The sequence below is a fragment of the Fibroporia radiculosa genome, assembly GCF_000313525.1.
Source record: "Fibroporia radiculosa TFFH 294 genomic supercontigs, scaffold6826, whole genome shotgun sequence".
Lineage (NCBI taxonomy): Eukaryota > Fungi > Basidiomycota > Agaricomycetes > Polyporales > Fibroporiaceae > Fibroporia > Fibroporia radiculosa.
Window position 1 is genome coordinate 1 of NW_012133443.1, and position 25,903 is coordinate 25,903.

At 48.6% G+C, this 25,903-nt stretch overlaps 9 protein-coding genes across 9 annotated transcripts; 4 read left to right on the forward strand and 5 right to left on the reverse strand.

Annotated features, from left to right (window-relative positions):
• Nucleotides 1–896: 896 nt before the first annotated feature.
• FIBRA_06379 (uncharacterized protein) lies at nucleotides 897–4,812 on the reverse strand (the record flags this gene model as incomplete). Its single annotated transcript, XM_012328105.1, has 6 exons — nucleotides 897–989; nucleotides 1,057–1,236; nucleotides 1,294–1,594; nucleotides 1,651–4,016; nucleotides 4,067–4,532; nucleotides 4,592–4,812. The coding sequence occupies 6 exons, from the start codon at nucleotides 4,810–4,812 to the stop codon at nucleotides 897–899; spliced, it is 3,627 nt and encodes a 1,208-aa protein (XP_012183495.1).
• Nucleotides 4,813–5,087: 275 nt separating this feature from the next.
• On the forward strand, nucleotides 5,088–5,538 carry FIBRA_06380 (uncharacterized protein; the record flags this gene model as incomplete). Its single annotated transcript, XM_012328106.1, has 2 exons — nucleotides 5,088–5,396; nucleotides 5,443–5,538. The coding sequence occupies 2 exons, from the start codon at nucleotides 5,088–5,090 to the stop codon at nucleotides 5,536–5,538; spliced, it is 405 nt and encodes a 134-aa protein (XP_012183496.1).
• Nucleotides 5,539–6,754: 1,216 nt separating this feature from the next.
• On the forward strand, nucleotides 6,755–7,472 carry FIBRA_06381 (uncharacterized protein; the record flags this gene model as incomplete). The annotated part of the gene is made up of 2 exons (XM_012328107.1): nucleotides 6,755–7,032; nucleotides 7,091–7,472. 2 exons carry the CDS (start codon nucleotides 6,755–6,757, stop codon nucleotides 7,470–7,472), a joined length of 660 nt encoding a protein of 219 aa, XP_012183497.1.
• Nucleotides 7,473–8,109: 637 nt separating this feature from the next.
• On the reverse strand, nucleotides 8,110–10,339 carry FIBRA_06382 (uncharacterized protein; the record flags this gene model as incomplete). The annotated part of the gene is made up of 16 exons (XM_012328108.1): nucleotides 8,110–8,170; nucleotides 8,236–8,308; nucleotides 8,372–8,410; nucleotides 8,465–8,524; nucleotides 8,578–8,633; nucleotides 8,689–8,763; nucleotides 8,826–9,029; nucleotides 9,087–9,160; nucleotides 9,210–9,298; nucleotides 9,353–9,359; nucleotides 9,408–9,475; nucleotides 9,525–9,536; nucleotides 9,600–9,624; nucleotides 9,677–10,019; nucleotides 10,075–10,238; nucleotides 10,298–10,339. The coding sequence occupies 16 exons, from the start codon at nucleotides 10,337–10,339 to the stop codon at nucleotides 8,110–8,112; spliced, it is 1,392 nt and encodes a 463-aa protein (XP_012183498.1).
• An 827-nt stretch (nucleotides 10,340–11,166) lies between these two features.
• FIBRA_06383 (uncharacterized protein) lies at nucleotides 11,167–12,811 on the reverse strand (the record flags this gene model as incomplete). The annotated part of the gene is made up of 2 exons (XM_012328109.1): nucleotides 11,167–12,477; nucleotides 12,527–12,811. 2 exons carry the CDS (start codon nucleotides 12,809–12,811, stop codon nucleotides 11,167–11,169), a joined length of 1,596 nt encoding a protein of 531 aa, XP_012183499.1.
• Nucleotides 12,812–14,647: 1,836 nt separating this feature from the next.
• FIBRA_06384 (uncharacterized protein) lies at nucleotides 14,648–16,397 on the forward strand (the record flags this gene model as incomplete). Its single annotated transcript, XM_012328110.1, has 6 exons — nucleotides 14,648–14,769; nucleotides 14,832–14,862; nucleotides 14,926–15,246; nucleotides 15,312–15,624; nucleotides 15,680–15,917; nucleotides 15,977–16,397. The coding sequence occupies 6 exons, from the start codon at nucleotides 14,648–14,650 to the stop codon at nucleotides 16,395–16,397; spliced, it is 1,446 nt and encodes a 481-aa protein (XP_012183500.1).
• A 168-nt stretch (nucleotides 16,398–16,565) lies between these two features.
• FIBRA_06385 (uncharacterized protein) lies at nucleotides 16,566–18,681 on the reverse strand (the record flags this gene model as incomplete). The annotated part of the gene is made up of 21 exons (XM_012328111.1): nucleotides 16,566–16,586; nucleotides 16,639–16,707; nucleotides 16,763–16,914; nucleotides 16,976–17,039; nucleotides 17,095–17,122; nucleotides 17,174–17,233; nucleotides 17,291–17,391; nucleotides 17,448–17,487; nucleotides 17,539–17,554; nucleotides 17,612–17,623; nucleotides 17,678–17,702; nucleotides 17,763–17,797; nucleotides 17,850–17,875; nucleotides 17,932–17,957; nucleotides 18,022–18,039; nucleotides 18,088–18,097; nucleotides 18,151–18,249; nucleotides 18,318–18,331; nucleotides 18,405–18,483; nucleotides 18,539–18,557; nucleotides 18,621–18,681. 21 exons carry the CDS (start codon nucleotides 18,679–18,681, stop codon nucleotides 16,566–16,568), a joined length of 975 nt encoding a protein of 324 aa, XP_012183501.1.
• Nucleotides 18,682–21,611: 2,930 nt separating this feature from the next.
• FIBRA_06386 (uncharacterized protein) lies at nucleotides 21,612–23,871 on the reverse strand (the record flags this gene model as incomplete). The annotated part of the gene is made up of 12 exons (XM_012328112.1): nucleotides 21,612–21,651; nucleotides 21,708–21,774; nucleotides 21,824–21,971; nucleotides 22,033–22,111; nucleotides 22,174–22,187; nucleotides 22,265–22,408; nucleotides 22,461–22,658; nucleotides 22,708–22,857; nucleotides 22,911–23,027; nucleotides 23,096–23,470; nucleotides 23,520–23,587; nucleotides 23,637–23,871. The coding sequence occupies 12 exons, from the start codon at nucleotides 23,869–23,871 to the stop codon at nucleotides 21,612–21,614; spliced, it is 1,635 nt and encodes a 544-aa protein (XP_012183502.1).
• Nucleotides 23,872–24,195: 324 nt separating this feature from the next.
• FIBRA_06387 (uncharacterized protein) lies at nucleotides 24,196–25,292 on the forward strand (the record flags this gene model as incomplete). Its single annotated transcript, XM_012328113.1, has 5 exons — nucleotides 24,196–24,276; nucleotides 24,368–24,515; nucleotides 24,567–24,676; nucleotides 24,727–25,196; nucleotides 25,247–25,292. The coding sequence occupies 5 exons, from the start codon at nucleotides 24,196–24,198 to the stop codon at nucleotides 25,290–25,292; spliced, it is 855 nt and encodes a 284-aa protein (XP_012183503.1).
• Nucleotides 25,293–25,903: the final 611 nt, after the last annotated feature.

A 25,903-nucleotide genomic window follows, 5' to 3' on the forward strand; every position in this document is an offset into this window, starting at 1 on the left:
TAGTTTTCAGTTGAACTCCTGATCCCAGTCGTTAGGTCCCTTAACACATATTCTGCTGACAGTAGAGTAGTGTACACCAGTAGTATGGGATATCTGCCTTGATGACTGGCCCAGATTAAGCAAAGAGAGGATATTGTCAGTCTGAGTATTAGAAAATGGTTTTATAATGATGGTGGTCAAGAACAAGAGGCTGTTTGGGGTTGTTTGTATCCTTCTTACACTTATATATCATCACATAATACATTTCCCACACTACATATTTTTTACAGGCAAAACAGAATAGATTTCCATAGTCAAATATGCAGGGGACAAAACCATTGCAATGGGTTTAGGGTAACAATTCATCAATAACTCAGTCAGTACCTAATTAAATCACATGTTTGTGGGGTTTATTATATAGCCCAGATCCTAGGCCTTCCAGTAATACCTATAGGTACTATATTTGGATGGCGGGTTCACTACTAGATATAGGCCTAGCAATACAACTATTGCAAATATTACAACACTTTTGTGCCCTACTGTATAGTAACTCAAAGACTCATGTGTGTCTTTGTTGGTCATTTAAGCACCAAGCCATTTTTCCTGAGTAAGTCACTCATGCTTAGACATCTGCATGTCTTGTTTATATGCTAATGTACACACATAGCCTTCAAATCTGTAAGTAAAATATAGGGGAGGTTTGCAATGAGATTAGAAGCTGCTTTGAATAGTAAGGATGCAGGGCTGAATGTAAGAGTGGATGTCTAGAGTGCAAATATAAGTGATACCACAGCTAATACATGTCTGAAATGTATGGGTCTGCTGGAGATATGTAGCAATGGGTAGTCTATGTATATGAATGGTCCAATCCTCATATAGATTCCAGTGGGGGTGCGACGGTATAACGTACGACAGCATTAAGCCATGCACTTCTTCAGCTCTGCAACATGAGCATTGCGCCTCTTCACTAGCTCAGTATGAACCATTGTGGCGCGCAACTCAAACTCGTACTAGAAGTCAGGGAAAAGAAATATCAGTGAGCGCGAGAAGGGCACACGAGGTAAAGACTAAGCGAACCTGCAGTAATCTATCAGTCTCCCACATCCGGTTTGGGAGACTTTCCAGAGCAACGTAGACGGCAGGAATCGACCCACAATGCAATAGCTCCTGCTCGTTCATGCGTAAAATACTAGCCGCGATGCGGAAGAGAACATCTAGGCCGTCAACGAGGAATACATCCCAAACCCGGAAGAGAGTCTATATGACCATGAGTCATCAAAAATCATTTATGTCATGGTACCAGCGAAGGCTCACCTCGACCGGCAGACAGTCAGTGAAAAGCGAAAGGAACCAGGAAAAGCATATCGCAGGAAGGTCGACTCCTAGTTCTATGAGGTGTGAATGGAGTTTGGGCATCGTCTCACGAACGTAGTCAAGTAAGACGAGGGGACACGCGCGGGAGCTCAGAAGGGACGGAGAAAAGAAGTCCTCCGGAAGAATGCGTTCTATCATAGCTGCAAGAGTCCAAAATGCCTCTTCTTCGTCCGCATGAATGAGTAGAAGAGTTGATGTTACGAGGTTCATGCCTTGACAGTATCCGACAGCAGGATTTCGCCTGTATATCATTCAACTAAGTTTGTGGAGCATCACCAGATCGACCATTGCACTGACCTGCTGTACGCAATCAGAACCCGTCGCAACTTGTCGACTCCCGCGCCTGTCCGGCCAAAGAATATGTTCAGAGGCATCGTCCTTCCGACGTCTTTCTCAACCTCACGAACAGCGCCGTTCCCGTCATCTTTCTGAGCCAACAGATCTGAGAAAACACCGGGTTCGCGCATCTCCAACCCCCCACTGCACTCGAGCCATGCTTTGGATCGATATGCCAAAGGGACGCCATTCCTGACGAGTCGGATAAACTCCCTCCTTTCATCCCGATAGGCGGGTAGTCCGAGCTGAGCAAAGCCTACTAAGCCGCCGTTATGCACCAACTCATCCTCATCGACGGCGGTACCCAGCCCGAGGAGCGCCGCCGCACCACCAAAGCCGCCTGATGAGCTCGTCCTTTGATTAGACGTGCCCATGCTTCTTCCAGAGTGAGCCCTGCGTTTCACGAAGACATCCCACTCCTTGCGCTGTGTTGCCTGGCGCTGATCATGTATCTCAACCAGCCCCGCAAGCAATTTGCGGATGGTGTTTACGCAGATGTGTCGCGGTGTATCAGCGTCAACGATGAGAATAGACGTATTTGACTTGGGGCCCCCATGCACAGCCGGTGTGCGTCCCCTGCCTCTGGCAGAAGATGGGGAATTTCCCCGGGAGACCTGTGAAGATGTGGGATCGGCTTCACTGACGGGCATGCTATGGATAGTCGGTCGCGTGCTGGAGGTCTTGATACTGGCGGAATCCGGCACATCCCCCGCACCGTCGCATTCACATGCATCCTTGACGATTTCGATTGTGTCGTCCACGGTCGCACCCTCGTCCGGCCAATCATTGTCTTCCTTGCGATCAGCGATCTTGATGCCAGTTAAGCATGCTGGGGCAGTATTTCCACATTCCTTTGCCCGGACGAGAAGCAGAAAATCATACTTGGATATATCATAAAGAAATCCGTAGCGATCCGTCATGCCTTCGTGGTTATGCTCATCATACGATACGGAGAGGGCCGAAGCAACATCGGGAAGGGGTATCGAGAACTGGAAATCGCGAGATGTAAGCGGCGTATATGTGCGCGACAGAAACTGGGTGGGGGGTTTTGCTCCAATAGGTATAATTGATTCCAGCGGCACAGACCCTGGCTTACGGACTGCTGTCTGCGGTGAAGTTGGAGAACCAACCTGCAACTGAGGAGAGTTTGCGGTCCCTTTCTGCACTACACTCACGACAGTGGATATTGTTTTCTCTTGCTGTGCCATGAAAGAGCCAAAGAGGGGCGACGCAAAAGACGGTAGATTAATGCTAGGCTTTCTACGGTTCTGGGGTTTACGGGGTGTACCAGAAAGCGTTCGGTTCGCTGCAGGTGCTGTTTCCCCAACAGGGCTGAGAGGCAGAGTATTCAATACCTGGTCTTGGCTGTGCACCTTCTCGATCTTCCGTTCCTTCTTCTCCTTAGGTCGTTCCCGAAAGTCCAAACCTTCCTCTCGTGCATTTTGAACGAGTTGCAGCGCCAGCTGAGCGATCAAGGGACTCGTATCTTGTCCTTGGTCTTCTAGAATGCTAGAGGGGTCTGATGTCATCACTCGTGTGGCTTGGATTATCGCGCGCAAGGAGGCTCCTTGGGGTGGCTTTTCCTCCAAAACAGACTTCGTCGGAGTAGAAATAACAGAGAGAGGTTTTGATGGAGATGAAGTTTTCGATAACTGCAAGGAGCTAGGATGAGAAGGAAGAGGGGTATTTCTCACAGGAGAGGATGCAGCGGAGCGCACACTCCTTACTCCGTTGGTGTCCGAAGGTGCATCAAATGCATGGATGTCCGTAACAGACAAGTTGCGCCGCTTCTTTTGTGGCACCACCGATGCAGATGGGTTCAGTATGGAGAAGCCAAGCGTACCAAAGACGCTTCGTGCAGCTCTGCGACGACTAACTTTGTTCGGTGTCGGAGGAATGGAGGGCAAAGACGCGACATCATCCGCATCCGCTGCAGCTGGATGTGCAGCATCGTGATCAAGTGTTCCTTCCAAGGCGTCGTGACGGGACGGCGACGACGTCCGCCCTTTCTTGCCTTTTGCCCACCACCCACCCATCCAATCTCCCAGTGAACTTCGGTCAGACTTGAGATTTTCAGGAGATGTCATATCTGTACCGAAAGTTGGATGACCAGCCTTCTTGGGCACAATTCCATCTCCTTCTGGGTGAGATATGGTCAACGAGAGTGTCCTGTCTAGTATCTCTCCGGCATCGTCTTCGGTGGACTCTGGACTTTCCTGAATAGGTATGGAAGACCCATTTGCTAAAGGAGTAATGCCATCATCGGGTACGCTTCGTGATAGAGCTACATCGTCCCCAATGGCTTCTATAAGGGATTCAGCAATAGACTGTCACATGTCAGCATGGCTTGAAAAAAGGGGTCAATTAACGTCCTCACCAACTGACTATGACGTCTCTGCACCTGGTGAGTCTCCTCGTCGTCATTGGGAAAGAGCGATTGCAGGACACGCTTCGCGACATCTTTTTCTGCGGGCGATAGCTCTTTAAGAAGCTGGTTCGCCCTCTCGCGTCGGGCAGCTTCTTTCTCCTGCAATAGTTTGCGACCTTCCTCCAGCTCCCGCCTGGCTCTGGAAAGATAGTACACGGCAGAAGACAAGGCTCTTACCACAGCGTTGTAGGGATGGCTGGGAAGGCTCGACTGAGGCACGGAGTCTCCAAGTTGGTGCACAGCAGACTCGATGGCGTCGTCAGTCATATCATGCCATCTAGTACGCAAGATCTGAGAGTCGGCTAAAATGGGGTCGGAAATGATTGAATCGAATTCGTCGTGTGACCCTGTTGTTGATGTCGCTATTTGGCCGCTGGAGGACTCCACAACGATGACCGGCGTAGGTTTCACGGACCTATGCTCGAGAACCCCATCAGTCAAGTGGCGACATGCGTAACATAATTTTCGACTGACTTGCGCTTCCCGCCTTTTCCATATCCCCGAACGCTACCATCCCAACTAGCATTGCTATACTTCGTGTGTTCTTCTGCACTGCTCTCTAACTGAGCCTTGAGCGAGAAGTAGTCTGTAGCAGGTCTGGAGTCTTCCGAGAGCTGCTTACCACGCGACCGTCGCCCTCGCGATGAAACCTCGTCCGACAGGAGTGGGTGAGAGTGGGTGGGTGTTGATGCCATTGTCAGCTATACAAAAACCCAATGTTTGAGTCGTATCCGCCGCGTACTGACACCAGCGCGGCGGAAGGCACAGTTGCCTCACGCCCTTCGCGGGTGTCAAGCGCGAATTTTCGCAAGGGCCTGTCGACCAAGGGTATGTTGAATCGTCAATCAATGAGAAGTGATCGAAGGTGTGAGTAATGAGCAGTCTCGAAGCTTGGATGGCCGCGGCCCGCGTTGTAGAACTTAGGTTGCAACTTGTACAGTAGGTTGGATATAATCTGCCGCAAGGCAATATGATACATGGGGATCCACGTGATTGGCCTGCCGGCCACTTCCGTTTGTGGCGAGTTCGTGGCCTGCCCGAGTTCGTTCGTACTTTCCGCGCAACTACATTCGAGCTTGTCGGTCAAATGGGTCTATTTGGCACCAAAGCACCAGAGAAACCAGATCCTGTTTCCAGATCAGATAGGCAGAAATGCTGGGATAGCAGAGATGCCTATTTCGCCTGCCTTGATGAGAAGGGCATCGTGAAAGCTGGCGATGAAGGCAATGCATGCGCGTCCCAAGTAGCCGCTTATGAGAAAAACTGCGCCAAAAGCTGGGTATGTGGTTTTCTTCTCCGTTGATGGTTGTATTTGACTCGTGTAGATTGATTATTTCAACAAACGACGGGTACTCGCGGAACAGCAACAAGGTGTACTGACACAAGCCAAGATCCAAGCCAATGCTGCCGGACGGCCGTAGCCGGATTCGTGTACTCGCGCATCTTGTATGTCGCGTAGATTCGCAATATATCGCTTGACACCTGCCACACAACCATTTGATTGTTAGATAAATGGTACGTGATTTAATTTTATTATGAGGACTGAATGCTCTAGGCCTTTTTATCCACAACATGCACGTATATTAGCCATGGCCTGGATTTTCGATCGTCGACGGTGGTCTCGGACACCGTGCTTCTCTGTACTTCCATACCGTGTCCATCCACATTGGCATAGTGCCACGTGTTGGTCATCTGTGTCCTGCTGCTACCGTCAATGGACTCAGGTGCGTCTGTGTCTGAGGCTTCCCTTCATTTATTCCGAAGGGATTATTTGATTGCCCTGGTTCTGTGGCTGTTTTCGCAAAGCGATTCAGTGGCGGATCAACAGTCAATTCTGCTCTATGGCTACGTCCGCACCATAGCCTCTCCGTCTACACAGCGCTGGTCGGTCATCCATTCAGTGGTCCGATTAGCAGCTCCAGAGCCTAATGTGGTCTGCATCGCCATGCATCACATCCGCTGACTGCTCCTGCGAGGTTGATCCAGGCGCTGTGACGCACATTCTCCGATTGATTCGTATGGCAGGGTCTAATCAGACAAATGGTGAACTTTCCTGCTATTTAGAATGTTTATCTGTAGTTGCCCAGCCTTGCAGGGTCGCCTATCCGTGCTTGTTCGTAGTCGATTCCACCTACCTATCATATTTGTGCTGGGTAGTGGCGTGTAACATGATCTCCGACGTCGGTGTTGAACGTTGAGTGTTGACTGCTTAATGGACAATTAAGCAGCAGCATTCCGCAGATGCCATAATACTGGCTGACACTGTTACCGACCGAAATCAGATTGCACCCCGTGATACGGGCCAGTGCTATCTGTTCGTGTCCCTGTTATTTCTCTGGCTTCCATTGGATCTAGGGCCGCCGGTGATCCTATGAAGGCTTCGGATTTCCCATCCCACGAGGCCTGCCCATTCATTGCGTAAAGTATATAGCTGTTTATTCTGATGGCCCTCTGATATAGCCGCTCTACTGTCTTTTAAGGACCTCACCCGTGTCGATGCTTGTCTGATTTCCGACAGTGCGTGCTGACCTACTACTCGTCCTCATGTGGCAACAACAGGATGCTTGTCCTTACTCTGCTCTTTTCTTTTCTGGGCTACATGCGATTACATCCAACAACAATGCTAGGCCTCTCTCCATGATTGCTGGACCATCTTCTCCTCTACCGAACGACCCAGAATCTCCCGTCGCTTTCAGGCGAAGGGGCCATACTAGGACCGCTTCTGTCCCACATACCAACTATCCACGAACAGCAGCGCCTAGGCTCGAGACTCAATTTCAACCCCTTGACAGGCCGATGCGGAAGCCAACAGGTCCCCGTACAACTGCTCCGACACAGAACCTGCCGACGACACCCCAGAGCTCGATATACCCCAGTCGCAGGGGCGATTTCCAATCGGAAATGCGTCGTTCTCGGTACGTGATCCCAGTACCTGAACGAGTTGCATCGACACCCACTCTGCACCCCTCGTAGACCATTCGACTCGGACAGCGACTCTCTGATAAGCTTGCGCGAAGACGAGCAGACCCCATTTACGCCCACGTCCTTCCTCTCCCTCCACGCTTCGCCCACCGATAGCACTGTGAGCTTGCGCTCCGTGAAGCGCGAGCGCCGCGCGTCCATCCAGACAGTCCCTCTCCCGCCTAAAAAGTCGAACGCAAACAAGCGGCGCTCGGTGATGAGCGCCGCCGAGCTGTACTTCTCCGACGTACACGATCGCGACGACGATAGTCCTTCCATGCTACCACGTACCTTCGACGACGAAGGTTGGCGCGATGAGGCGGTGCCCGAGCTCGATTGGCGCCAGGCGGACAGCCCGTTTCAAGATGACCGCTCGTTTCTCATCACATCTTGACGGATTGTCAAAGAAGAGTGATTTTTATCGCGCATATGATACCGCAGCTGCCAACTGCCCTCTTTTCAGTACCCGCTTCCCTATGGTTCCTAAATTTTGGAAATGTATCGCACCATGTCGCTTCTAATGCTCCAACTGCATCATAATTTAATACGGATAGAGTTCCTGCGATTCATTACTGTACTTGTGTTCTTCTCATACATAGATTACGCTTTAGTGCATCCACGGACCTTGGCTCATGCAATTCCAATCCATTTACGTATCACTCTCAATATCGTTACTATCACACATGCACTGTGCACGAATGTTCCAGTATCAGAATGAAGTGCACACGGCTCATATCCAGTATCCCGACCAACGTATGTATCCAGCAATTGATCCAGCATGAACCGAAATGAAGCAAGAACCTTTCATCAAGCGCGGCTAGCAACAGCCTTCCACCCAAACTTTGCCAACAATCCAGCTATGCCCACCGCAAACCATAGCCTCCATCGTTTCCAGATGCTGACGCGAGTCCCCGGGCGGGGGGGCAACGACCGCTGCAACGATTTGATCAATGTCTGGATTGCACCCCGCTGAAAGTCGGATCAGGTAGACGAGGCGAGGAGCCATCTAGTCAGTCGTAATACACGGAGATTTAAGCAACGAGGCATACCGAATATGGGGGATAGCGGCGATTGAATATCAAAGTGTCAACCCTACATGATGATAGCAGCCATTCAGATACACTCGGAATAGATGCGAAGATAGGGACGCGACAGACCAGCTCGGGTTGTCAAACGTGGCTCTCAGGTGGGTGAATGCGTCAAACGACCACTTTCCTGTACTATATCCATCTATATGAATGGATGGTTTATAAGTCGAAAACTTGCAGACATAAGGAATCAAATAAGACTTACGTCCGCTCGCACCGGTACCTCCAAATGGCACCCCATGAACTGAAATCCGAGTCGTCAAACTAAGAGACGGCAGTCTTCAGAGCAAGTGCGTACCCGCCATTCCTATGACAACTTCGTTCGCAACTGCCATACCACTCTGGGTGTTATCAAACACTACGGACGGGATGTTATAAGCTACACTCCGTCAGCAGAAATTTTATAATTACCCTTTGCCTTGAAAGCCGAGTCACGCGAGAAGACATATAGAGCGAGCGGAGAATCCCTGAGAACATCAATATGAGTCCTCATAAGCCGGACAGATCGTGGACACAACCAACCGGGCATTTATAAATTCGATGGCCTCATCCACATCTTTGACGGGAACAACTGGAAGAATGGGTCCAAAGATTTCTCTGTAAGAGGAAGCATGCGAATAAGCATATACTGTGGATAAAACTGATCCAGCCGGGCGTACTCGCTCATGAGAACATCATCTCCAGCTACATCCTTGACAACCGTGGGTGATATAAACTGTTGCTCAACGTCAACTTGACCACCAAATACGATGGTACCCTTTGTCTCATCAACCAAACGCTTTAGTCGGGAAGCATGCTGCTGCGAAACGATGCATGACATGACACCAGGTCTGGGCGACTCAGTTGGGAAGAATTCATTGAATCTGGCACAGCCGACTCATCAGTGAGAGGAGTACATAGATTAATAGTTGTGAACGCACGCGCGTTGCATAGCTGCCACGAAAGTGTCCTGGAAATCTTTGGGAACAAGAGCATAGTCGGGGGCCAGGCAGACCTACGCAATGTGAGTCGGTATAACCACTGCAATGTTTTCTTTTACGCACCTGGCCAGCATTAATAGTCTTTCCCCATAGTATACGCCTCGCAGCAACATTGAGGTCGCAACCCGGATCAATAACAACGGGGCTTTTGCCTTCACAAGATTTCAATTAGGCAAAACCAGCAGTAAATAATACTACGGACACACCGCCAAGCTAAAGGCGACATAAGTAAAGCGATAGGATGAACAGGGGAGAACTCACCTCAAGCGTCAGAGGGGTTAAATGTTTTGCAGCCGCTATGCTAATAATTTGGGCAACGCGACCACCGCCTACCGCGAATTCAATTGTGAACTCTGAGCGATACACAAAAAGACTCACCGGTGTAGAAGACTGAGAAAGTATATTATTGTAATCGTGAGACACTGATAATATCGAAGCAGTCGAGCAACCTACTGTGATCCCATTTAAGCTCCAGGATCTAACATAGGGGTGAGCAAAAGAGTGCATGTTTACTGCTGAAACAAACGTACCTTTGTCATCTCCGGAACAGCTCCGTTTACAATCCGGTATAGGTCTTGGTCAAGATACTGAGGCAACAATTCTGCCAGGAGGCCGCTGATTGAAGGAACTAACTCAGATGGCTTGAGAAGAACCGTGCACCCCGCTGCTATGGCGCCGACGAAGCCATTCACCAGCAGCAAGACCGGATAATTGAAGGGCGCCACTACCAAGACAGTTCCTCTCGGTTCTTTCCTAATAGCCGGTGACATTGCAAACCAGAGCTGGTCGAACGGAGCTCTTTCTCGCGCGGCCCATTTTGCCACCGAGTCGTATGCTTCCACAACACAGCCTATGCTAGGATCAATCTCCAGCCTGGACATATCGTTGCATGAGAACATAAGACAGGATACTGAATAGATAAACTTACATGTCAGACTCTTCATACGGACGTTTGAAATCTGCTGAGAACGCATCTCGGAAGCGTTGCCTGTTGTCCTTCAAAAGGTATGCCAGCTGCAACAACTGGTGCTTGCGATACGCGACAGGCCTAGTTTTTCCTGATTTGAAACCTGCTCGTAAGAGTTCGTGAATCTGTGCGTCGTTGACGATTCGCCGTCAGTTATGAATGCAGGGCAATGCACGCAACATACCTTCGGGATCTCGTCCAGAGAGGTGTACTCCAGTTTCGACATGTCGGCTCGTGGAACTGTCCAACTGTCCAATTCAGCTTCTGCGAGAATTTCGAGACGGTTTATGTAGCCTAGAGGTAGTTCAGAGCAAACTAGGTGGGAGCCGTGGGTGGGAGGACAGGGGGTCGGGGATAAGCCGACGACCGACGCCCATAGTCGGAGTGCAAGTTGCCTTCCTTGCTGTCCCCCACGGGGTTCGTGAAAACCTTGTTCAGATTAGAAGCAAAACTCCCTCGCATTGCCAAACTATGGATAGACGAAACGGTAGGCCGCGGGCGGGCGCTCTGAAGTTGCTACATATATATGTACAAGCGGCGTAACCAGTGTAGTGCTTGAGCAAACTGCAGCTGGATCCGGAATCAACTTAATGTAATGCCCAGTGTCCATAGTACTCGATGTCGTCGACAACGCGAAGCACGTCGGACGACAAAATATGACGGTTGAGCCGTGGGCGAGGAAGAATACAAATTCAGAGATCAGCGCTACTCTCCTTCTGTCAAAAATCACGGATATCCGAAGGCTGCATCTAGTACTAGTACTTACTAGAGCGATGAAGGAAGTATCTACTCTGCTCACAGGAGACTGGCGTCTTCAAACGTTGGACAGAAATTTATACGCTTATACCAAAAGTCGCCCTGATTCATACAGCGTGATATCCAAGGCTGTAGAAAATATTATATGCACATATGCAAGCCAAATGCAAGGCCTTGTGGTCGTTCCGAGCATAGGAACTCGAAAAAAACAAGGAATCTGACCGCTGAACGAGCATGTCCACTGACTCATCATTGGTTCCCTTTGACGAAATCAGTCACCGCGGCCACATGTACCCTCTAGGTGACAGGATGGCCACATGGGCTACACAATATCTCCTCTACCATCTTCCAGCGCGATTCACCTTGCTTGGCGTACGTTTCGATCCTGCGCACGCTCGGGAAAATACTCGAGAGGAAATTGGCCACTACGGTTGGCTCGATCCCGTCCACAGGAGAGTCGCACAAATGAATTTCTCGTAAGCATTCATTGACCACTTGGCCATGACATTGCTGTGTTTTGTCCAGGTCTATCTGCCTGGCATCAATCTCAATCTGCAGCCGCCTTAACGCTGGCCAAGACCGGGCTACCAGCAGTAATCCCTTGAGAGTCGCGCTTGGCTCTACTTCGGACGGAGACCGAGGGAAGTAATCGAATACCATGGTGTCGAGATAAGGCCATGCGATCCCCATATTCTCCAGATCTCGGTCATTTATGTTTAACTTAACACCGAAAAGCGGGGTAAGGATCAAGGAACGCAGGTTGTGGAAGTCGTATACCGGCCGAAGCAATGAGATGTCCAGTCGGGTTCCGCCATAAGCGCATCTAACACCAAATGTAATCCTCTGCAGTTCTGTGCACGAGGAGGAGGCACTGAGTGCTTCAAAGAGGCCTTGTATGGTATCGCTAGTGCCCAAATCTACATCGAACATGACAGCACGGAGTTTGGGATATCGCGATATATTGAGTGCCGAGATGCATGACCCAATGGATCTCCCCTCGACTTCCAGATTCCTCAATGCATCAAAGGAATATGGATGGCTCATATTTACCGGTGGTCCGACCAGCATAGACCCTGACCATGAAGAACTGGCTTCAAGGCGCAGTGTTGTAAGGGCCGGAAGTGATGAAAGCTCAGTGAAAGCTGTCATTGACAAAGGGGTATCGGACAGGTAAATAAAACTCTCCAGACGTTCGAGAGCTGCCAACGTTGTGGGTGGGATGAAGAAATCGTGGATCAGCCCTTCCGAGTGCATTACGATGTCAATCTTGCGCACTCGATGCGCCAATGAAGGAAGATGCGCCAGTAGTAGGGCCGCAATAGGGACTGATTCGATGGTATGGACACCAATTGCAAGCCTTGTTAGACTGGGCCCGAGAAACATGGTTCCGAATTTGAAGGCTGTGGAATGATATCCTTCGTCCCAATAGAGTGTGGACAAGTTAGGGAGGAGATGTGATGACAGTCTAGCGTTGTACAGGGCTTCAAAAACCCCATGAGCCAGCCCGACACAAGATACGCGACCGTCAGGAGGATCTAACGCGCGGATACGAGAGGCATAGTAGTGAAAACGCTCCCAGTCCTCAGGAACCACGGGTCGCTTGAATGTCTGTAACGAAGATTAGTCAATCGGACAAAGCTGACACAAAGGAACATACAAGGTACGAGCTGCAATCGCACCATTCTGTGACGATGCGATCCTCACGTGTAGGCCGCTCCTCCCACAAGCTTATGGACATGCATTTGACAAGGTTGCCAATACCTTGCTGGCGATACCACAACCGATCTAGAGCAGGTTCACGAAAAACGCGAGCAGTCCTAGCGAGCTTGGCGAGAGTCTGAGGATCTATCGCATCATCAGAGTCCAACCGAGGTGGGTCGCCTATTTGAATTTGTTCCACGATCAGCCTGACGAGTTCGGTGATTGACAAGGCGTGATGCATAGTATGCTGTCGCCCAAGGATCAACCAACGAAACTTGACAGGAGTACCCTCACCAGTAGCTAGACGAACGATACACACATAAATTGAAGAAAATGGCTACTTCGAATCACTGTAAGAAAACGTTCAAGTTTGAGTGGGCTGAGGAAGAAGAAACTGAGGAATGGCCCACGTCGTATGCGCTCGATATAGCCGCTCAAGTCTCACAATCAGAGCTGTGGCACGTGGATATTTCGTAGCGAGAATTCGAGCTTGAGCTTGAGCAGGAACTTTGAATAGCGCCTAAAGTAGCATCTTCCAAATCGTCTGTACTATATTCATCCTCTCGAATTAAACCAAGAGTTCGGCATTTGGACATCTGAGCCCTCAAGCGGAAACCAGATGGACATATCGTACAGAGCGACGACATTACTCACAACAGCCTTCGCCATCATGCAAGCAGGCCACGATCAGACAGCACCATCGAAAGAATCATAACCAAGCCAGTTCGGTAGTTGGGAAACAAAATTGGCACGCGCAAGACGTGCGAGACATGCAAGAGGCTTGGGTCAAACCCGGCCAGTTTGAAGAGACTTTAGCCAGAACAGAACACTGCCGGCTCTAAAATAACGTCTGCTAGTCAAAAGGGCCGTATTGATTATCTAGTAACCTAGAGATTTTAGTAAAGTGATGGCCGGTCGCGATACGTATACCCTTGAAGCCAAGCCAGTTCAAATATATTTCTTGGATGAGTCTGCTCGAGACTCAGTATCAAAATGGACAGAGCTCATCAGAAAACTTCACTATGGGAGTATGTTTCGGGTTCCTCAGTAGTCTTCAACTTCGTTGTCTTGCGAAGATCAGCAACGGACGTCTAGTATAGACTTGACGGGCTCAAAATGTACATCTGATACGCCCCAGCGAGTCTTCTATGAGTCTCCATACATCGACCTTGCGTACCTCTGTTCCGGTTAGTTTGGGGAGCGTCCGCTTTCCAACTAGTATAAACTCGCGTGGCGTCCCGGATAGCAGATTATTTGCGATATTGCTCCACACCAGAACGAATTCTAGCACCTGTCAAAAGGTATCCGGGAAGGACACAGGACGGCAGGTCGGACAGCTCGTGTTCAATCTCCAAAGCCCACGTTTAAGACAATGGTGGTCTTGTCCGAGAGCATAAAATTAGGTTCGTGGGGTCTTAGCAAACTTCAAAATAGTCAGACATCGGCCTAGTTTCAGGAGAGTTGGATATACGTCGGGGACCTTGTAAGAATTCGCAGATGGGAGTGATTTCTGCAGCGCCCTCAGAATGAGGACCTCGGCGAGCAATAATTTATGAATCTGGCGAGCCTTTGGATACACCAATAGTTATTCCAGGTAGAGAAATCGTTGAGCCCATGTTGTCTGTAATGAAGCCCTCCTTGAAGCTGGGTTGACCTGCAACTCAGACATGCCAGATTTTTAATAAAAAAAACGTATTCGTACCGTCATTCTACAGTCTTTTCCAAATATCTGTATGAATTTTGCAGCTCTTGAGATCTACAACGAGACAGCTGTAGTACGGAAGCTGGTGATTGCAGAGGTTGCGAAATCGGACTAGCGCCCGTGTGCTCTTCGCCTCTCGCTCCGACGCTCTGTGCCAGCAGCCACTGGCAACACCATTACGGCTTCTAATAGTTGTGCATTCTTCCCCACCATCTGTGCCCGGGAAGTTAGACTGTTATTTCCTTCTACGACTCTACGGAGCATTCAAGAATTGTCCTGCTGTGAAGCACTGTCGACCACCTCCGAGGCTTGGCTTTCGGTAGACGGCAGAGGTCGATTTCATATTCGACTTGGCTTCAACACTGCGCAATTCCAATGCCACTCTCCGATGGTCTTGCGCTTCCAATTGCACAGCAGCCATCTCCTTTGCCGCTGGATGTGGCCCATACGAGTAATTCGGACGCCGCTGGTTGGTTGTCCAGCATTCTAGGTGACAAGTGCGTGGATCACATTCTTCCATCCGAGTCTTTTACTGAACGGGGATCATCCTGAAGCATAGTCCATACTTTCAGGCTGGGTTCGGTTTGATGGTGAGCGGTAATGTCAGAGTCGTTTCGTGTTACATATATTCAGTTTTTCGTGGTGCATTACAGAGTGTCGGTGTCGGCTTAAGTGCACTCCGTCAAGCGGTCATCCTTTCGTCTGTGGCTCTGCGCAGGCGGATGCTTGTTTCTCTAGAAATCAGCAACAAGGACCCGGCCTATGACTGGTTTTTGACATGGATGTCACGGCGTTCCGGAGATATGGCAGCGGCAAACCCAAAGCTATTCTCCCCGAGCTCCTGGCTCCGAAGCCATCAGATAAGTGTCCAGACAGTGCATGAACAGCGCAAAAATGGCAGTTCCTCCGTCTTATTCAAGCTCGTGGCGGGGCCAGGCACTCATTGGTTGCGGTACCGACAGGCGTGGATTCAGGTGGGTACTGAGGATCGGCGCCCATGTGTTGCTTACTGATTCTCGGGGCGTATCTCCAACTATAGGTGAAGCGTGAACGAGAGACACGCTCTCAGCAGCTGATGTCGGGCATTCCATGGGAGACCGTTACACTCACCACGTTGTCGCGTGATCGCAACAAATTTCGCGAGCTTCTATCCGATGCGCGAGACATGGCCCTGCGCGCACAGGAAGGAAAACTTGTGATTCACACCGCGTGGGGTATTGAATGGCGACCATTTGGGCAGCCGCGACGGAAACGTCCGCTCCACAGCGTCGTTCTTGCAGAAAGCGTGGCTGAACGCATTGAACAAGATGTTACGGAGTTCCTCCAACGCCGACAGTGGTACGAAGATCGGGGTGCGGCTATACCTTCTGTATGTTCACCACCGGTTTCAACTCTGATGTGTATTAGGGATTCCATACAGACGGGGGTATCTTTTGCACGGGCCACCTGGCTCCGGAAAATCCTCATTTATCCAGGCACTTGCGGGTGCACTCTCGTACGATATCTGTTTGCTCAACCTGTCCGAGCGTGGATTGGCAGACGACAAACTCATTCATCTCCTCTCAAACACGCCCGAGCGTAGCTTCGTGTTGATAGAAGATGTCGATGCCGCTTTCAACAAGCGCGTGCAGACCACGGCAGACGGGTACGTCGCGCCTCATCCAGCCTACCACCCTATAATGTCTGACACCACATTGGTCGTAGATACCAATCTTCCGTGACGTTCTCCGGATTCCTCAACGCGCTGGACGGCGTAGCTTCGGGTGAAGAACGGATCATTTTTATGACCACGAACCACCCGGAGAAGCTGGATCCTGCGCTCATTCGCCCTGGGCGTGTGGACCTCGCAGTACTCTTGGGCGACGCTACTCCAGAACAGGCACGTCGACTGTTTGTGAGCTTCTACGAAGGTACAAGTGGGGAAGATCGAGCGCCGCTACCTACTGAGGGGCGCCTCGCATCACTGGGGCGTGATGTCGAGCAGATGGTGGCGCATGAAATGCAGCAGGGCAAGCGCGTTAGTATGGCGGCGCTGCAAGGGCTCTTTATCAGAAGTTCTGCTGTGGAGGCGGTCCAGGGAATCAAAGCTTTATTGGGATCTCAACAAATAGCTGAACATAGATAAAAAGAAGCTACCCCCAATTAGTACCATAAACACTGTCTAATGATATATGCCGAGTCCCGGAATTTATCTACGAGTAACACAAATGGATGAGCTATGAATGAGTTCTGGATACCTCGAGTCCTTTTGGTTACCTATGTGTACGTGTTGTATCGTGCAGATGATCTATTATTACACCCAAATTTCGCTCCCCTGTGTGCTTCTATTAGCTTCATTCACAAGTATGCTTCTCCATTGAACGCACCTTCCCAGTAGGACTGAAAGCTGGATCAGCCAGTGTGTCTGTGGTAGTCTGGATCTGGACTTCAACGATCTGTCTCACGGTCATGTCAGAATCGAATCAGACCTGGGCACATGAATTCACTGACCCGCTCATCTGGTTTCATGCTGAATCCGTTGTTGGACCCAGTACCTGTTGGTCGCGCATTGAGAGGAAACGATCCTCCGCTGCTAGTGTAAGCCTTCCTGTCTCGAAGACTCTGTCTTGCATTGAGCGTCGCGAGCAACGAATTTAAGTACACTGTATACGAGAAATATCAAATGTTTAGCATCCTAACACTGGTGCCAATTGTAAGGCTTACGTTTCGGTAGGACAAAGTATACAGCTATAAACACGAACTTTGTGCTAATTGGCTTCGTCGCATACTGTCGTAAATTGGAGTTCACCAAGCAGTCGAAACGGGTGGATCGGCATACTCACGATTACCAGACATATAATGGAACAGATACTGCGAACCTGTTAGCTAACCACGCACCATACGATAGAGACAGAATTTTACGTTGTCAGAGCCCCGGTGTTGATGCTGTAAATCATGAGCAGCCTGATGACTGAGTTGGTCCTAAAACATTGATAATAAGAGGAGGAAGCTACGATGTCGTACCATCCATATGCCTACCTGTTGAAAGCAGTGCGCCGCTGACTCAAGAGAACACAAAGCGATGTCGCAATGAGGAGATCGGTGACAATACCAGAGATGAGACTTGTGTATATGAACCACTAAGGGTAAATTTCAGCTTTGCGGATAATAGGATGAGGACTTGACAACGACAAACTGTGATGCTAGTGAGATCGAAGTAGTCCGACAGCGAAAATCTAGACAAAAATTTCACTGTTACTGTCGAGGATAAAATACGCGCGACTCACCCCTTGATACCAAATGCTGCGTTATGGGAGTGGGTTTAGACTCAGCACGTCTAATCAGAGCGTTATTCCCTACCATAACTACTGCCTAAATCGAAGAGAAATTGTTGGATGAAATAAAGGATTGAAGACCATGACGTACCAAATACAACGAGTGTGCCAATTGCCTACCGCACACAATGATGGTGAGGGAAAATCAGGTATTGAGTCCGAATATGTATACTTACAATGGCCACGGTGATTAGATAATTCCTACCGCTCACTTCATATTCATCAATGATTGCGGGGTGGCCCGGAGGTCACGCTGAACTTACACAGAAACACACGCTGGCAGAATAGTCTGCGAACACATGATTAGTTATCGCTGTAATACGAGGGAAAGAGCGACACATGTACCCTCTGACAATTGTATCGCTTGTGCTCTGTGAGGAGCAACATAGACTCAGATGTGAGACTCGCCTAAATCCCTACAATCTATTAACTTACTCCTACGAATACATGAGCCTGACACAAGCGTAAGTCCATATTCATTTGGTATTCTAGATAGCTTACCATCACACTCCTGAGGTTTCCAATTAGTGAGCAATGCGAAAATCCTGCATATTGATGACCTACCATTCCGGTACCATGGCTGCCAACGGATCAGCGAAATCTATAATGGCATAATTGTAGAAGGCATGCGTAATGAATGCTTGGTGAAGTCCATCAAGGACCCTACATATACAGTGCAGAATTGTATCACTCAGCTCATGGGTGCACAAATCATGAATACGAGAATTTACCACAAGATGAAGACCTAAAGGCATGAACACAAACGATCACAACACTTGTAAGTGCATAATAAAACAAATCAATGGCTGTCTACTTACCAGAAATTTCAAAATGGTGGGATCCCTTTTGTAACGCTTATAATACATATACGTCTGTACATTAGTGACCCCATACAGACTGATAAGCATCCGTCAGAATCAGCAGGCCCGGCGAGAGAGCTCGTCGGTCTTACATCGCTGCAAAGACAGTCCCTGGTACGGAGTCGGTGCGCGTCAGCCTGGAGAAATGTGCGATCGAAACCAGGAGGAGCGTACCTATGTAGCAAGCACCTAGAGTGGGCGCGAGCGAGAAACTGCCGCTAGAGAGCGTCGCCATTGCAGTCCAATGTGGACGTGGACACGGTGTATGTAGCTGGGGCCTCGCCTGAGGGGTAGCGAGCAAATGACAAATTTCATGACAACCTTATCAGTCTCCTGAGGGTTCAAAGATGTGTCTCATCTCAAGTGGCATCCTAGCATCGGGCCCATAACTGCAACCCCCAAAACGGATAAGTACAAGCATTCGAGAAGAAATGTTAACCTGGATGTGAACATCACGTAACGCAACATCCGGAAGATACTCCTTCGGATCTCGACAGTCCGCTATGCTAAGCTTCACATGACGGTCCCTGAAATTTGGTGAGAGCCTAGGAAGTATACAGTCTAAGCACACACAGCATCCATATGGCTAAGAACGTTGAGATGATGTCGAATTACCAAGAGATACTGGTGATGAAACACCCAAAAACTATGCAGGCAGTGCCTATCAATTCACTAAGTTCCATGCACAAGTATTAGAACGAAAAGGCTGAAAGATGGAAACGCGTGAGTACATTGATGACCCTGAATGTGCCAAAATACCAACCATCGGAGGCTATTAGCTATGTAGCACCTGCATCTCAAAGCCTAAGCACGTACCCAGCTGTTCTGGCTTTTCAACTCCGCTGTTGTTCGTTGGAACGGGCGAACTCAACCGCGAGATGCGACTTTGGACCGTGTGAAAACGGACTCGGAGAAGTCGGGTGCAACTGCCTTGTGCTGCATGCTCTACGCCCATGCACTCCACTATCTGCAACTTGTTGCCCTCCGATATCTTATTCAATGGCCTATCAGAGCATGTAGGTCTCATGCTCAAGGCATATATATATTTCAATAATTTCATGATCATTGTATAGTGCCTGACAGACACAAACTGAAGGTGCACTGCCTCTATATAGGTCTGAAGGCTTTGAAATAGGCCTACCTGTCATAATGATACATCAAAATATCTAAGCTATAGCTCAAGCAGTGATACATCAAAACAGCTGAGGCTACAGCATAATCAGTGATACATCATTGATTGTTATTACAGTGCAGTTGACAGAACTTACAAACAAATAAGACAACTAAAGCAAGCCTCATCAGGAAAACATACTTTTTGCTTTTTTGATGTTGGATTTACATGTGAATTTCAAAATGAATTAGATAGTACATACACAAGCATCTTCTTTAGAATTTTATTATGCTTTCTTAACCAAAAAAAAGTAAAAAGGCAATATATATATTTTCCTGATGAAGATGCACAGTAACTATAATATCAATAATGAACTACCATAGCAATAACTTTTCCTGATGTAGCAGATATAAAATGAGGAAAAATTGTGTTCTGATGCCAGTAGTACAAAAGATCAATGCCAGATGTGTGTTGTGCAACAAGTAGCACATCAACACAATTCATTACTCTTTGATTCAAGTGGATGTTGCTGGTTCACAGATTTATAGAGCCATAGCACCATCACTGATAGGTCTAATTTTGGTGTGTAGCTAGTGTCCATATCTAATAACTTAAGACAGAAATTAGAAGCTTTTCAGTATAGAAATGGATAAGTTTCTCAATGGGTGTGAAAAAGACCAGGGGTGTGAAAAGGAGTGTCACTACACTGTACCTACAAGCCATAGATCTAGATGAATCACATCTATAATATTTCATACCAATGAAACAGGAGGACAATAAAACATTGATGTTGAACTTTCCTCTACCCAGGAACATCTAGTCCACTAAAAGGAGTCCCATCGCTGTCAGAGTGTATCTTGAGGCAGTCCAATCGCCGGTACCATGGTAATACTTCGGTATCGTTCGTGAAATAGTCAATCAATAGATAACCATCCTCTGCAGCCGCCTCTGGCATCAGGCCAAGAATAGTCAGACAAATCATCGTCTACAGTCGCCGTAAACGGATGAACCCCGGTAGCAGCTGTTCGCCACATGGATGCTAGATTCTGGAATAAGTAAATGCTCACGGAAGGGAAGTGCCGCGACAGATGCTTGACAGCGTTACATCAGATAGTGATAAGTATGGTCTGGGCTACAGCAGGGCGTAGCATTATGCACGCAATGAGTAGAATATTATATTCTCGCTACGTTGGGCATCTGAATAAAGGATCGGATAGACGAGTTGCTTCTGTAAATGAATTCCCACAGGATTGCTTGACTACGGTGCGTGAAAAGCTTACCATGTCTAAGTACCCTGCTGTCCTGTACACCGATTCCTGTTATATTTCAGGTCAAAAAGAAGAACAGTGAGACCCATTAAACCGAAATCACTAAGGAACACCGGTCCACTCCGGTAGCCTGTAAATAAAACATATTGCCCTTCCATGCCTTTCTCGCTGAAGAATCAAATCGCACACTTACCGCAAGCATGCCTTGTCGTTCTTGGGTAGAGTCCTAGTCCAGTCGCCGGTCCCGCCCCGCCGTGGTTGAAGCTGGCTTGCACCATCGTCATAAGTCAGAATGATCAGCTTCATCGAGGGATAAGAAACAAAGGCGATGTTGATGCTTGGATGAAGTCGTATCTCGCCCGCAGATTACCTATCAATATGATCCACAAGTAACCGGTTATATATATGGACGGCGGCCTGAAAGTCGATGACCAGCTAAGTTTGTCTGAAGGGCAAGTTAAGAGGGCTCGCGATTTCCGCGCTATTTCTATTGACCTGAGAACGAGCATCGACATCGAGGGTAGCAATGGACACACGCATCGGGCATCATACAAAACGATCGTCAACAGTCGTCTTCCCACATTATCGGCTCCCACGCGTGGTCGATTCCCAGAGATCAATTTCCACCTATGAATCATCTGTAGCACCTACCACTTAGCTACCGGAAACCAGGGTAGCTCATTGGGGTGAGAATTGAGGTGTGGCGTATCGTATAACAGGCATTAGGTTACCATGTAAAGCTCAGCGCTCGCTCAACGTCAAGTACTGAACATTGAGAACTCGATGTTAACATCTACGAATGATACCATTACGTAGTTCTTCCTCCCTGAGAAACACGAGTTAATACACATATTCACAACTCGATAAAATGTGCCAGCATACCGATACTCGAACATGACCTGTACGCCAACGAATAAACACGTGCATGCAAAGGCAAGAAATCGTATTCCTGTGTATCTGTCAGCGATGTACTATGATCGGTGCCCAAAGTAACACACCTTCCCAGCTGTCCAGAACTTGATGTAACATATAGGATATACCGTCTGTCCCAATAACGAATCCTACCAGATTGGCGCTCATCATCATCAAGATATTGAACACAGCGCCTATAGCACAAACGTGCCGATACCATGGCCTAGTGCCGAACTAATCCACAAGATATAAGCATTAATAATTCCATAACGTGAAGCATCTCGAACAAACGTACTCTTGCTGGAGGTAAGAGGAACCGTGCTATGATTTCTGGCAAGATGAACAAGCTCACAAGCCAGCCCCATGCGAGGAGCCTGAATGATAGATCGTGCCACAGGGCGACGAATGAAAAGATCAGAACTGAGGTAAACACTACATTCTTCGTTCCTCCTAGGGGTATATAGATGTAGCTAGTGAGGACAACGATTAGCATCGCATAAATGCAGAAGAACTTAGACTCGCCGAACAATCCAGAGGTTGTAGCTGCGATGCCAGCTCCTCCAAAATCCAAGTGCGGAATAATTATTTGCCATGCATCGAACCATATTCTCCGGCGGATCAATACCGTCTACGAGGGCCCAAAGGCGGAAGAAGCGCCATGGGATGAGTAGCTACGTCATCATGATTAAGTTACCACCCATCTAGCCAGGATACAGTATTTACCTTCAACCAGACTACAATGAGATTCCAGAATCCGATCATACATAACTGAGCTGCCGAGTAGCCTGACCATGCCTTGGCATCTTTGATTGCGACAACATACATGAAGTGGAGTATCAGCTCCATCATGAAGAAGCAAATAGCAAAGCGAAGAAGGTAGTTCAAGGTCCTGCGCAGAGGGATAGCCACTGGTCGATGGATCTAAACATATTGTTAGGGCCGGGCTATATATCTTATAGTGTAGGTTTACAACCTGCCACATAAAGTCGTTGAACGTCATTATTGGACCAGCGATATACAAGGGCGGGTAGAGGGCATAGGCTATGTAATTCACGAAAGAATATGTCTGGAGCGGATGAGCGATAGCGCCTCGCTGTTTTTCATTCAAAACGCCGCCTGGCTTATCAAAATGGATTCAGCGAATTGATAGCAGGAAGACATGGCGCGGCTCACATCCGCTAGGCCTGCTGGCTTGCAAGCCCAGTAGTAATCCAGACTGAAAGAGATAAGTCGTAACATAGTAATATTGAAGCTGATATGCCAACGCGGGTAGATACCCTTAGCTCTGTCCTGACATAGTCCACACACAAAGCTAGAGCTAAGATGACGGTATACGCCTTTGAAAACATAAAACGTACCAAAATTTCAAGCGCAGTATGCAGGCTAGTGAAGCGATAGCCCTCATTCTTCTCGTTCGCAAACAAGATGGCTATGTTGAAAATCCACGAAAGCACGGGGCCAACTGGAGAACTCCCACATGTCTTGGCAAGCGCATAGTTCGCGGATAGAATTACAAGGACTTTCAAAACGCTCGCACCATGAAGGCCCGCGAGCATGATTAGGGAAAAGAGGGCCAAGAAAGGAACAAGATACGAATTGTTTGAGGGGCCTGTTAGGCGCACTCGCCGTAAGGACCGGGAATATAGAAGCTTGAGGCCAAAAAATGCTCCGGAAAGAAATATTAGAGGTAATGTATTACTTCGAAATGAGCGGTATTGTGCATCACTGTTGTCCTACGGAATCTCAGTGCGAGTGTGATTGAAGGGAAATAGCATGGCTTACAACGTATCTGCCAGAAATCCAACCTGGCGAAAGTTTTCGTCGATACATATTAAAATTTGGATGTTCGGCTACGCATCGACGTGAGCGCAAATACCACGCACTATGACGGGGACATACACGAGCTCAACTGCACGGGTATCCAAACCATGATGGGGACGACAACACAGAAGAATGCCCCATACACAAAGAATTCAGGTGTTCTCCATCGCGGTGGATTATGCAGACCGGCTTCGACCTGAGGACGGTGGGACGATGGTATATCTACTGTCAGTCTTGTAATCCCACTCCGCTTGGATGTCCCTTCGTGGGCTAGTTGCAAGGAAGAAATGGGTGTGCGCAAGTCCGTGGGCATCTGGAGCACCACGTCGCCTAGCATCGACTTCACGAGACGATGCGGAATTCCGAGGACAGCAAAAGGACAATTGCGACACCAGTTTACGGTAGGTGGAGTGTGCTCAGAACAGTCAGCATGAAAACGGAAGGTAGATGTTCTGATATGCGCAGAACAGAGGCGGCGTCCTGGTTGAGCTTGAGCAGACTGCCGCTTTCAGTAGAACTCAGGCTCGGCTGATTCCTCCCTATACCATCTGCATCTGGAACTCACTCACTCGGACAGATCCTTAAAGTCAGTACTGGACTACAAAGAAACGACAACGACATTGCCTACTGACAGATCATGATTCGCCGCACAGTGGAAGATAACAACTCAACGGGTTCGGAGTCAGACTATTCAAAGTACGGTGCACGGATTTCCGGGGTACCCTTTCGCTCATTACCTATGTTACGCCAGCTCGGTACTACCGCAGATTCTATAGGCAAATATACATGTCTAACTATCTTCGCGGCAGTGGATTTCGTGGTTCCTATCGTCAAAGGGGAACGAATACTTCTGCGAGGTTGAGGACGACTATATTCTCGACCGCTTCAATCTTACCGGCCTAAACACGGAGGTTCAGCATTACTCCCAAGCGTTGGATCTAATCACAGACAATCTTGGTTGGTTGTTTTGACCGTCGGATTGCGAAAGAAGGCTCACCAGCACAACAGATGACGAGATCCTGGACGAACATCGGGGTGCACTAGATGTGCAGGCGAGGCTCCTCTACGGTCTCATTCACGCGCGCTGGATTGTCACTGCTCGCGGTCTAGCTAAGATGGTATGCATATGATCTATGACCCCCATGCAACACCTTGACTCTCCATGTAGCTTGAGAAGTACAAGAGGGCCGACTTCGGCCGCTGCCCACGCGTTCTGTGTCAATCGCAGCCTCTCCTCCCTGTCGGCTTAACGGATATTCCGTATGAAAAGTCTGTCAAGCTCTATTGCGGACGCTGTGAAGACATCTATTCTCCAAAGTCGTCCCGGCATGGCTCGATTGATGGCGCGTATTTCGGCACATCATTCCCCCACCTTCTGTTCCTTGTCTACCCTACCCTTATCCCCCCCAAAAGTGGTCCGATTGATTTTGTGCCTTTGCGGACAAGCGGCGATGCGGAGAGTAGCAGGAGAAATAGGAGAAATAGAGAGGAGCAAGAAACTCCTAGGGAAATTGTCCAGGAGGGGCTCAGCACGGTGGCTGTAGCACTGAAGGCAGAGCGGTACCGTCCGCGGATTTTTGGCTTCCAGGTCAACGAGATTGCGAAGCTGCAGAGATGGCAGGAGGCTGTCCGGGACAGGTATGTCAACACATGGTTTTTTTTCTTACGTTTACTCATCGAGTGTCTAGGCAAGTTGCGCGTTTGGAAATGTTGGACGAACATGGTCTACTGTAGATAGTATTGCAGGTGGCATATATGGCTGCATCTTGTTCACTTCTTTTTCTTTTTCTTTTTTCGAATCCCTTTATTGTCCGCGAGGGCCGAGCCCTATGTAGACAGTAGGTATGTCGTGTACGTAGGTAACGGGGTAAACTACGGGAATCAGAACAGAGGCATTGGATGTTCACTTCTTAGGTGGTGAGAATATGACTCTTTCGTTCATCATGATGAGCCCTTGCAATACTTTTGATGTAAGAAGCTGTTGTAGTTGCTTAGAACAACCTTGAATACATGCTCAGTCGCTCCCAATTCTAAACGTTTCCTCGCTGTCGCATCGTACCAAAGCTGGAATTCTGATGCAAAACCAGGGATAATCTGGTTTTGAAACAGAATAAGGGATTTGGGCTCGCATTGGACGCATTGGATCTTGTGTTGCACAGCTGCCAGGACCTTTGGAATATATGCTACCTTGAGTTGCGACATTCGAAACTTTCATAACATTTCGTGAACAATGCGCTATGTCAATACAGTTCCAGCTACATTTAAGTTACATCAATGACATGGAGCAGCAAATTGAAAATTGTAATAAGTCATGTAAAATAGTTCCAAGAGCGATGAGAAAAATA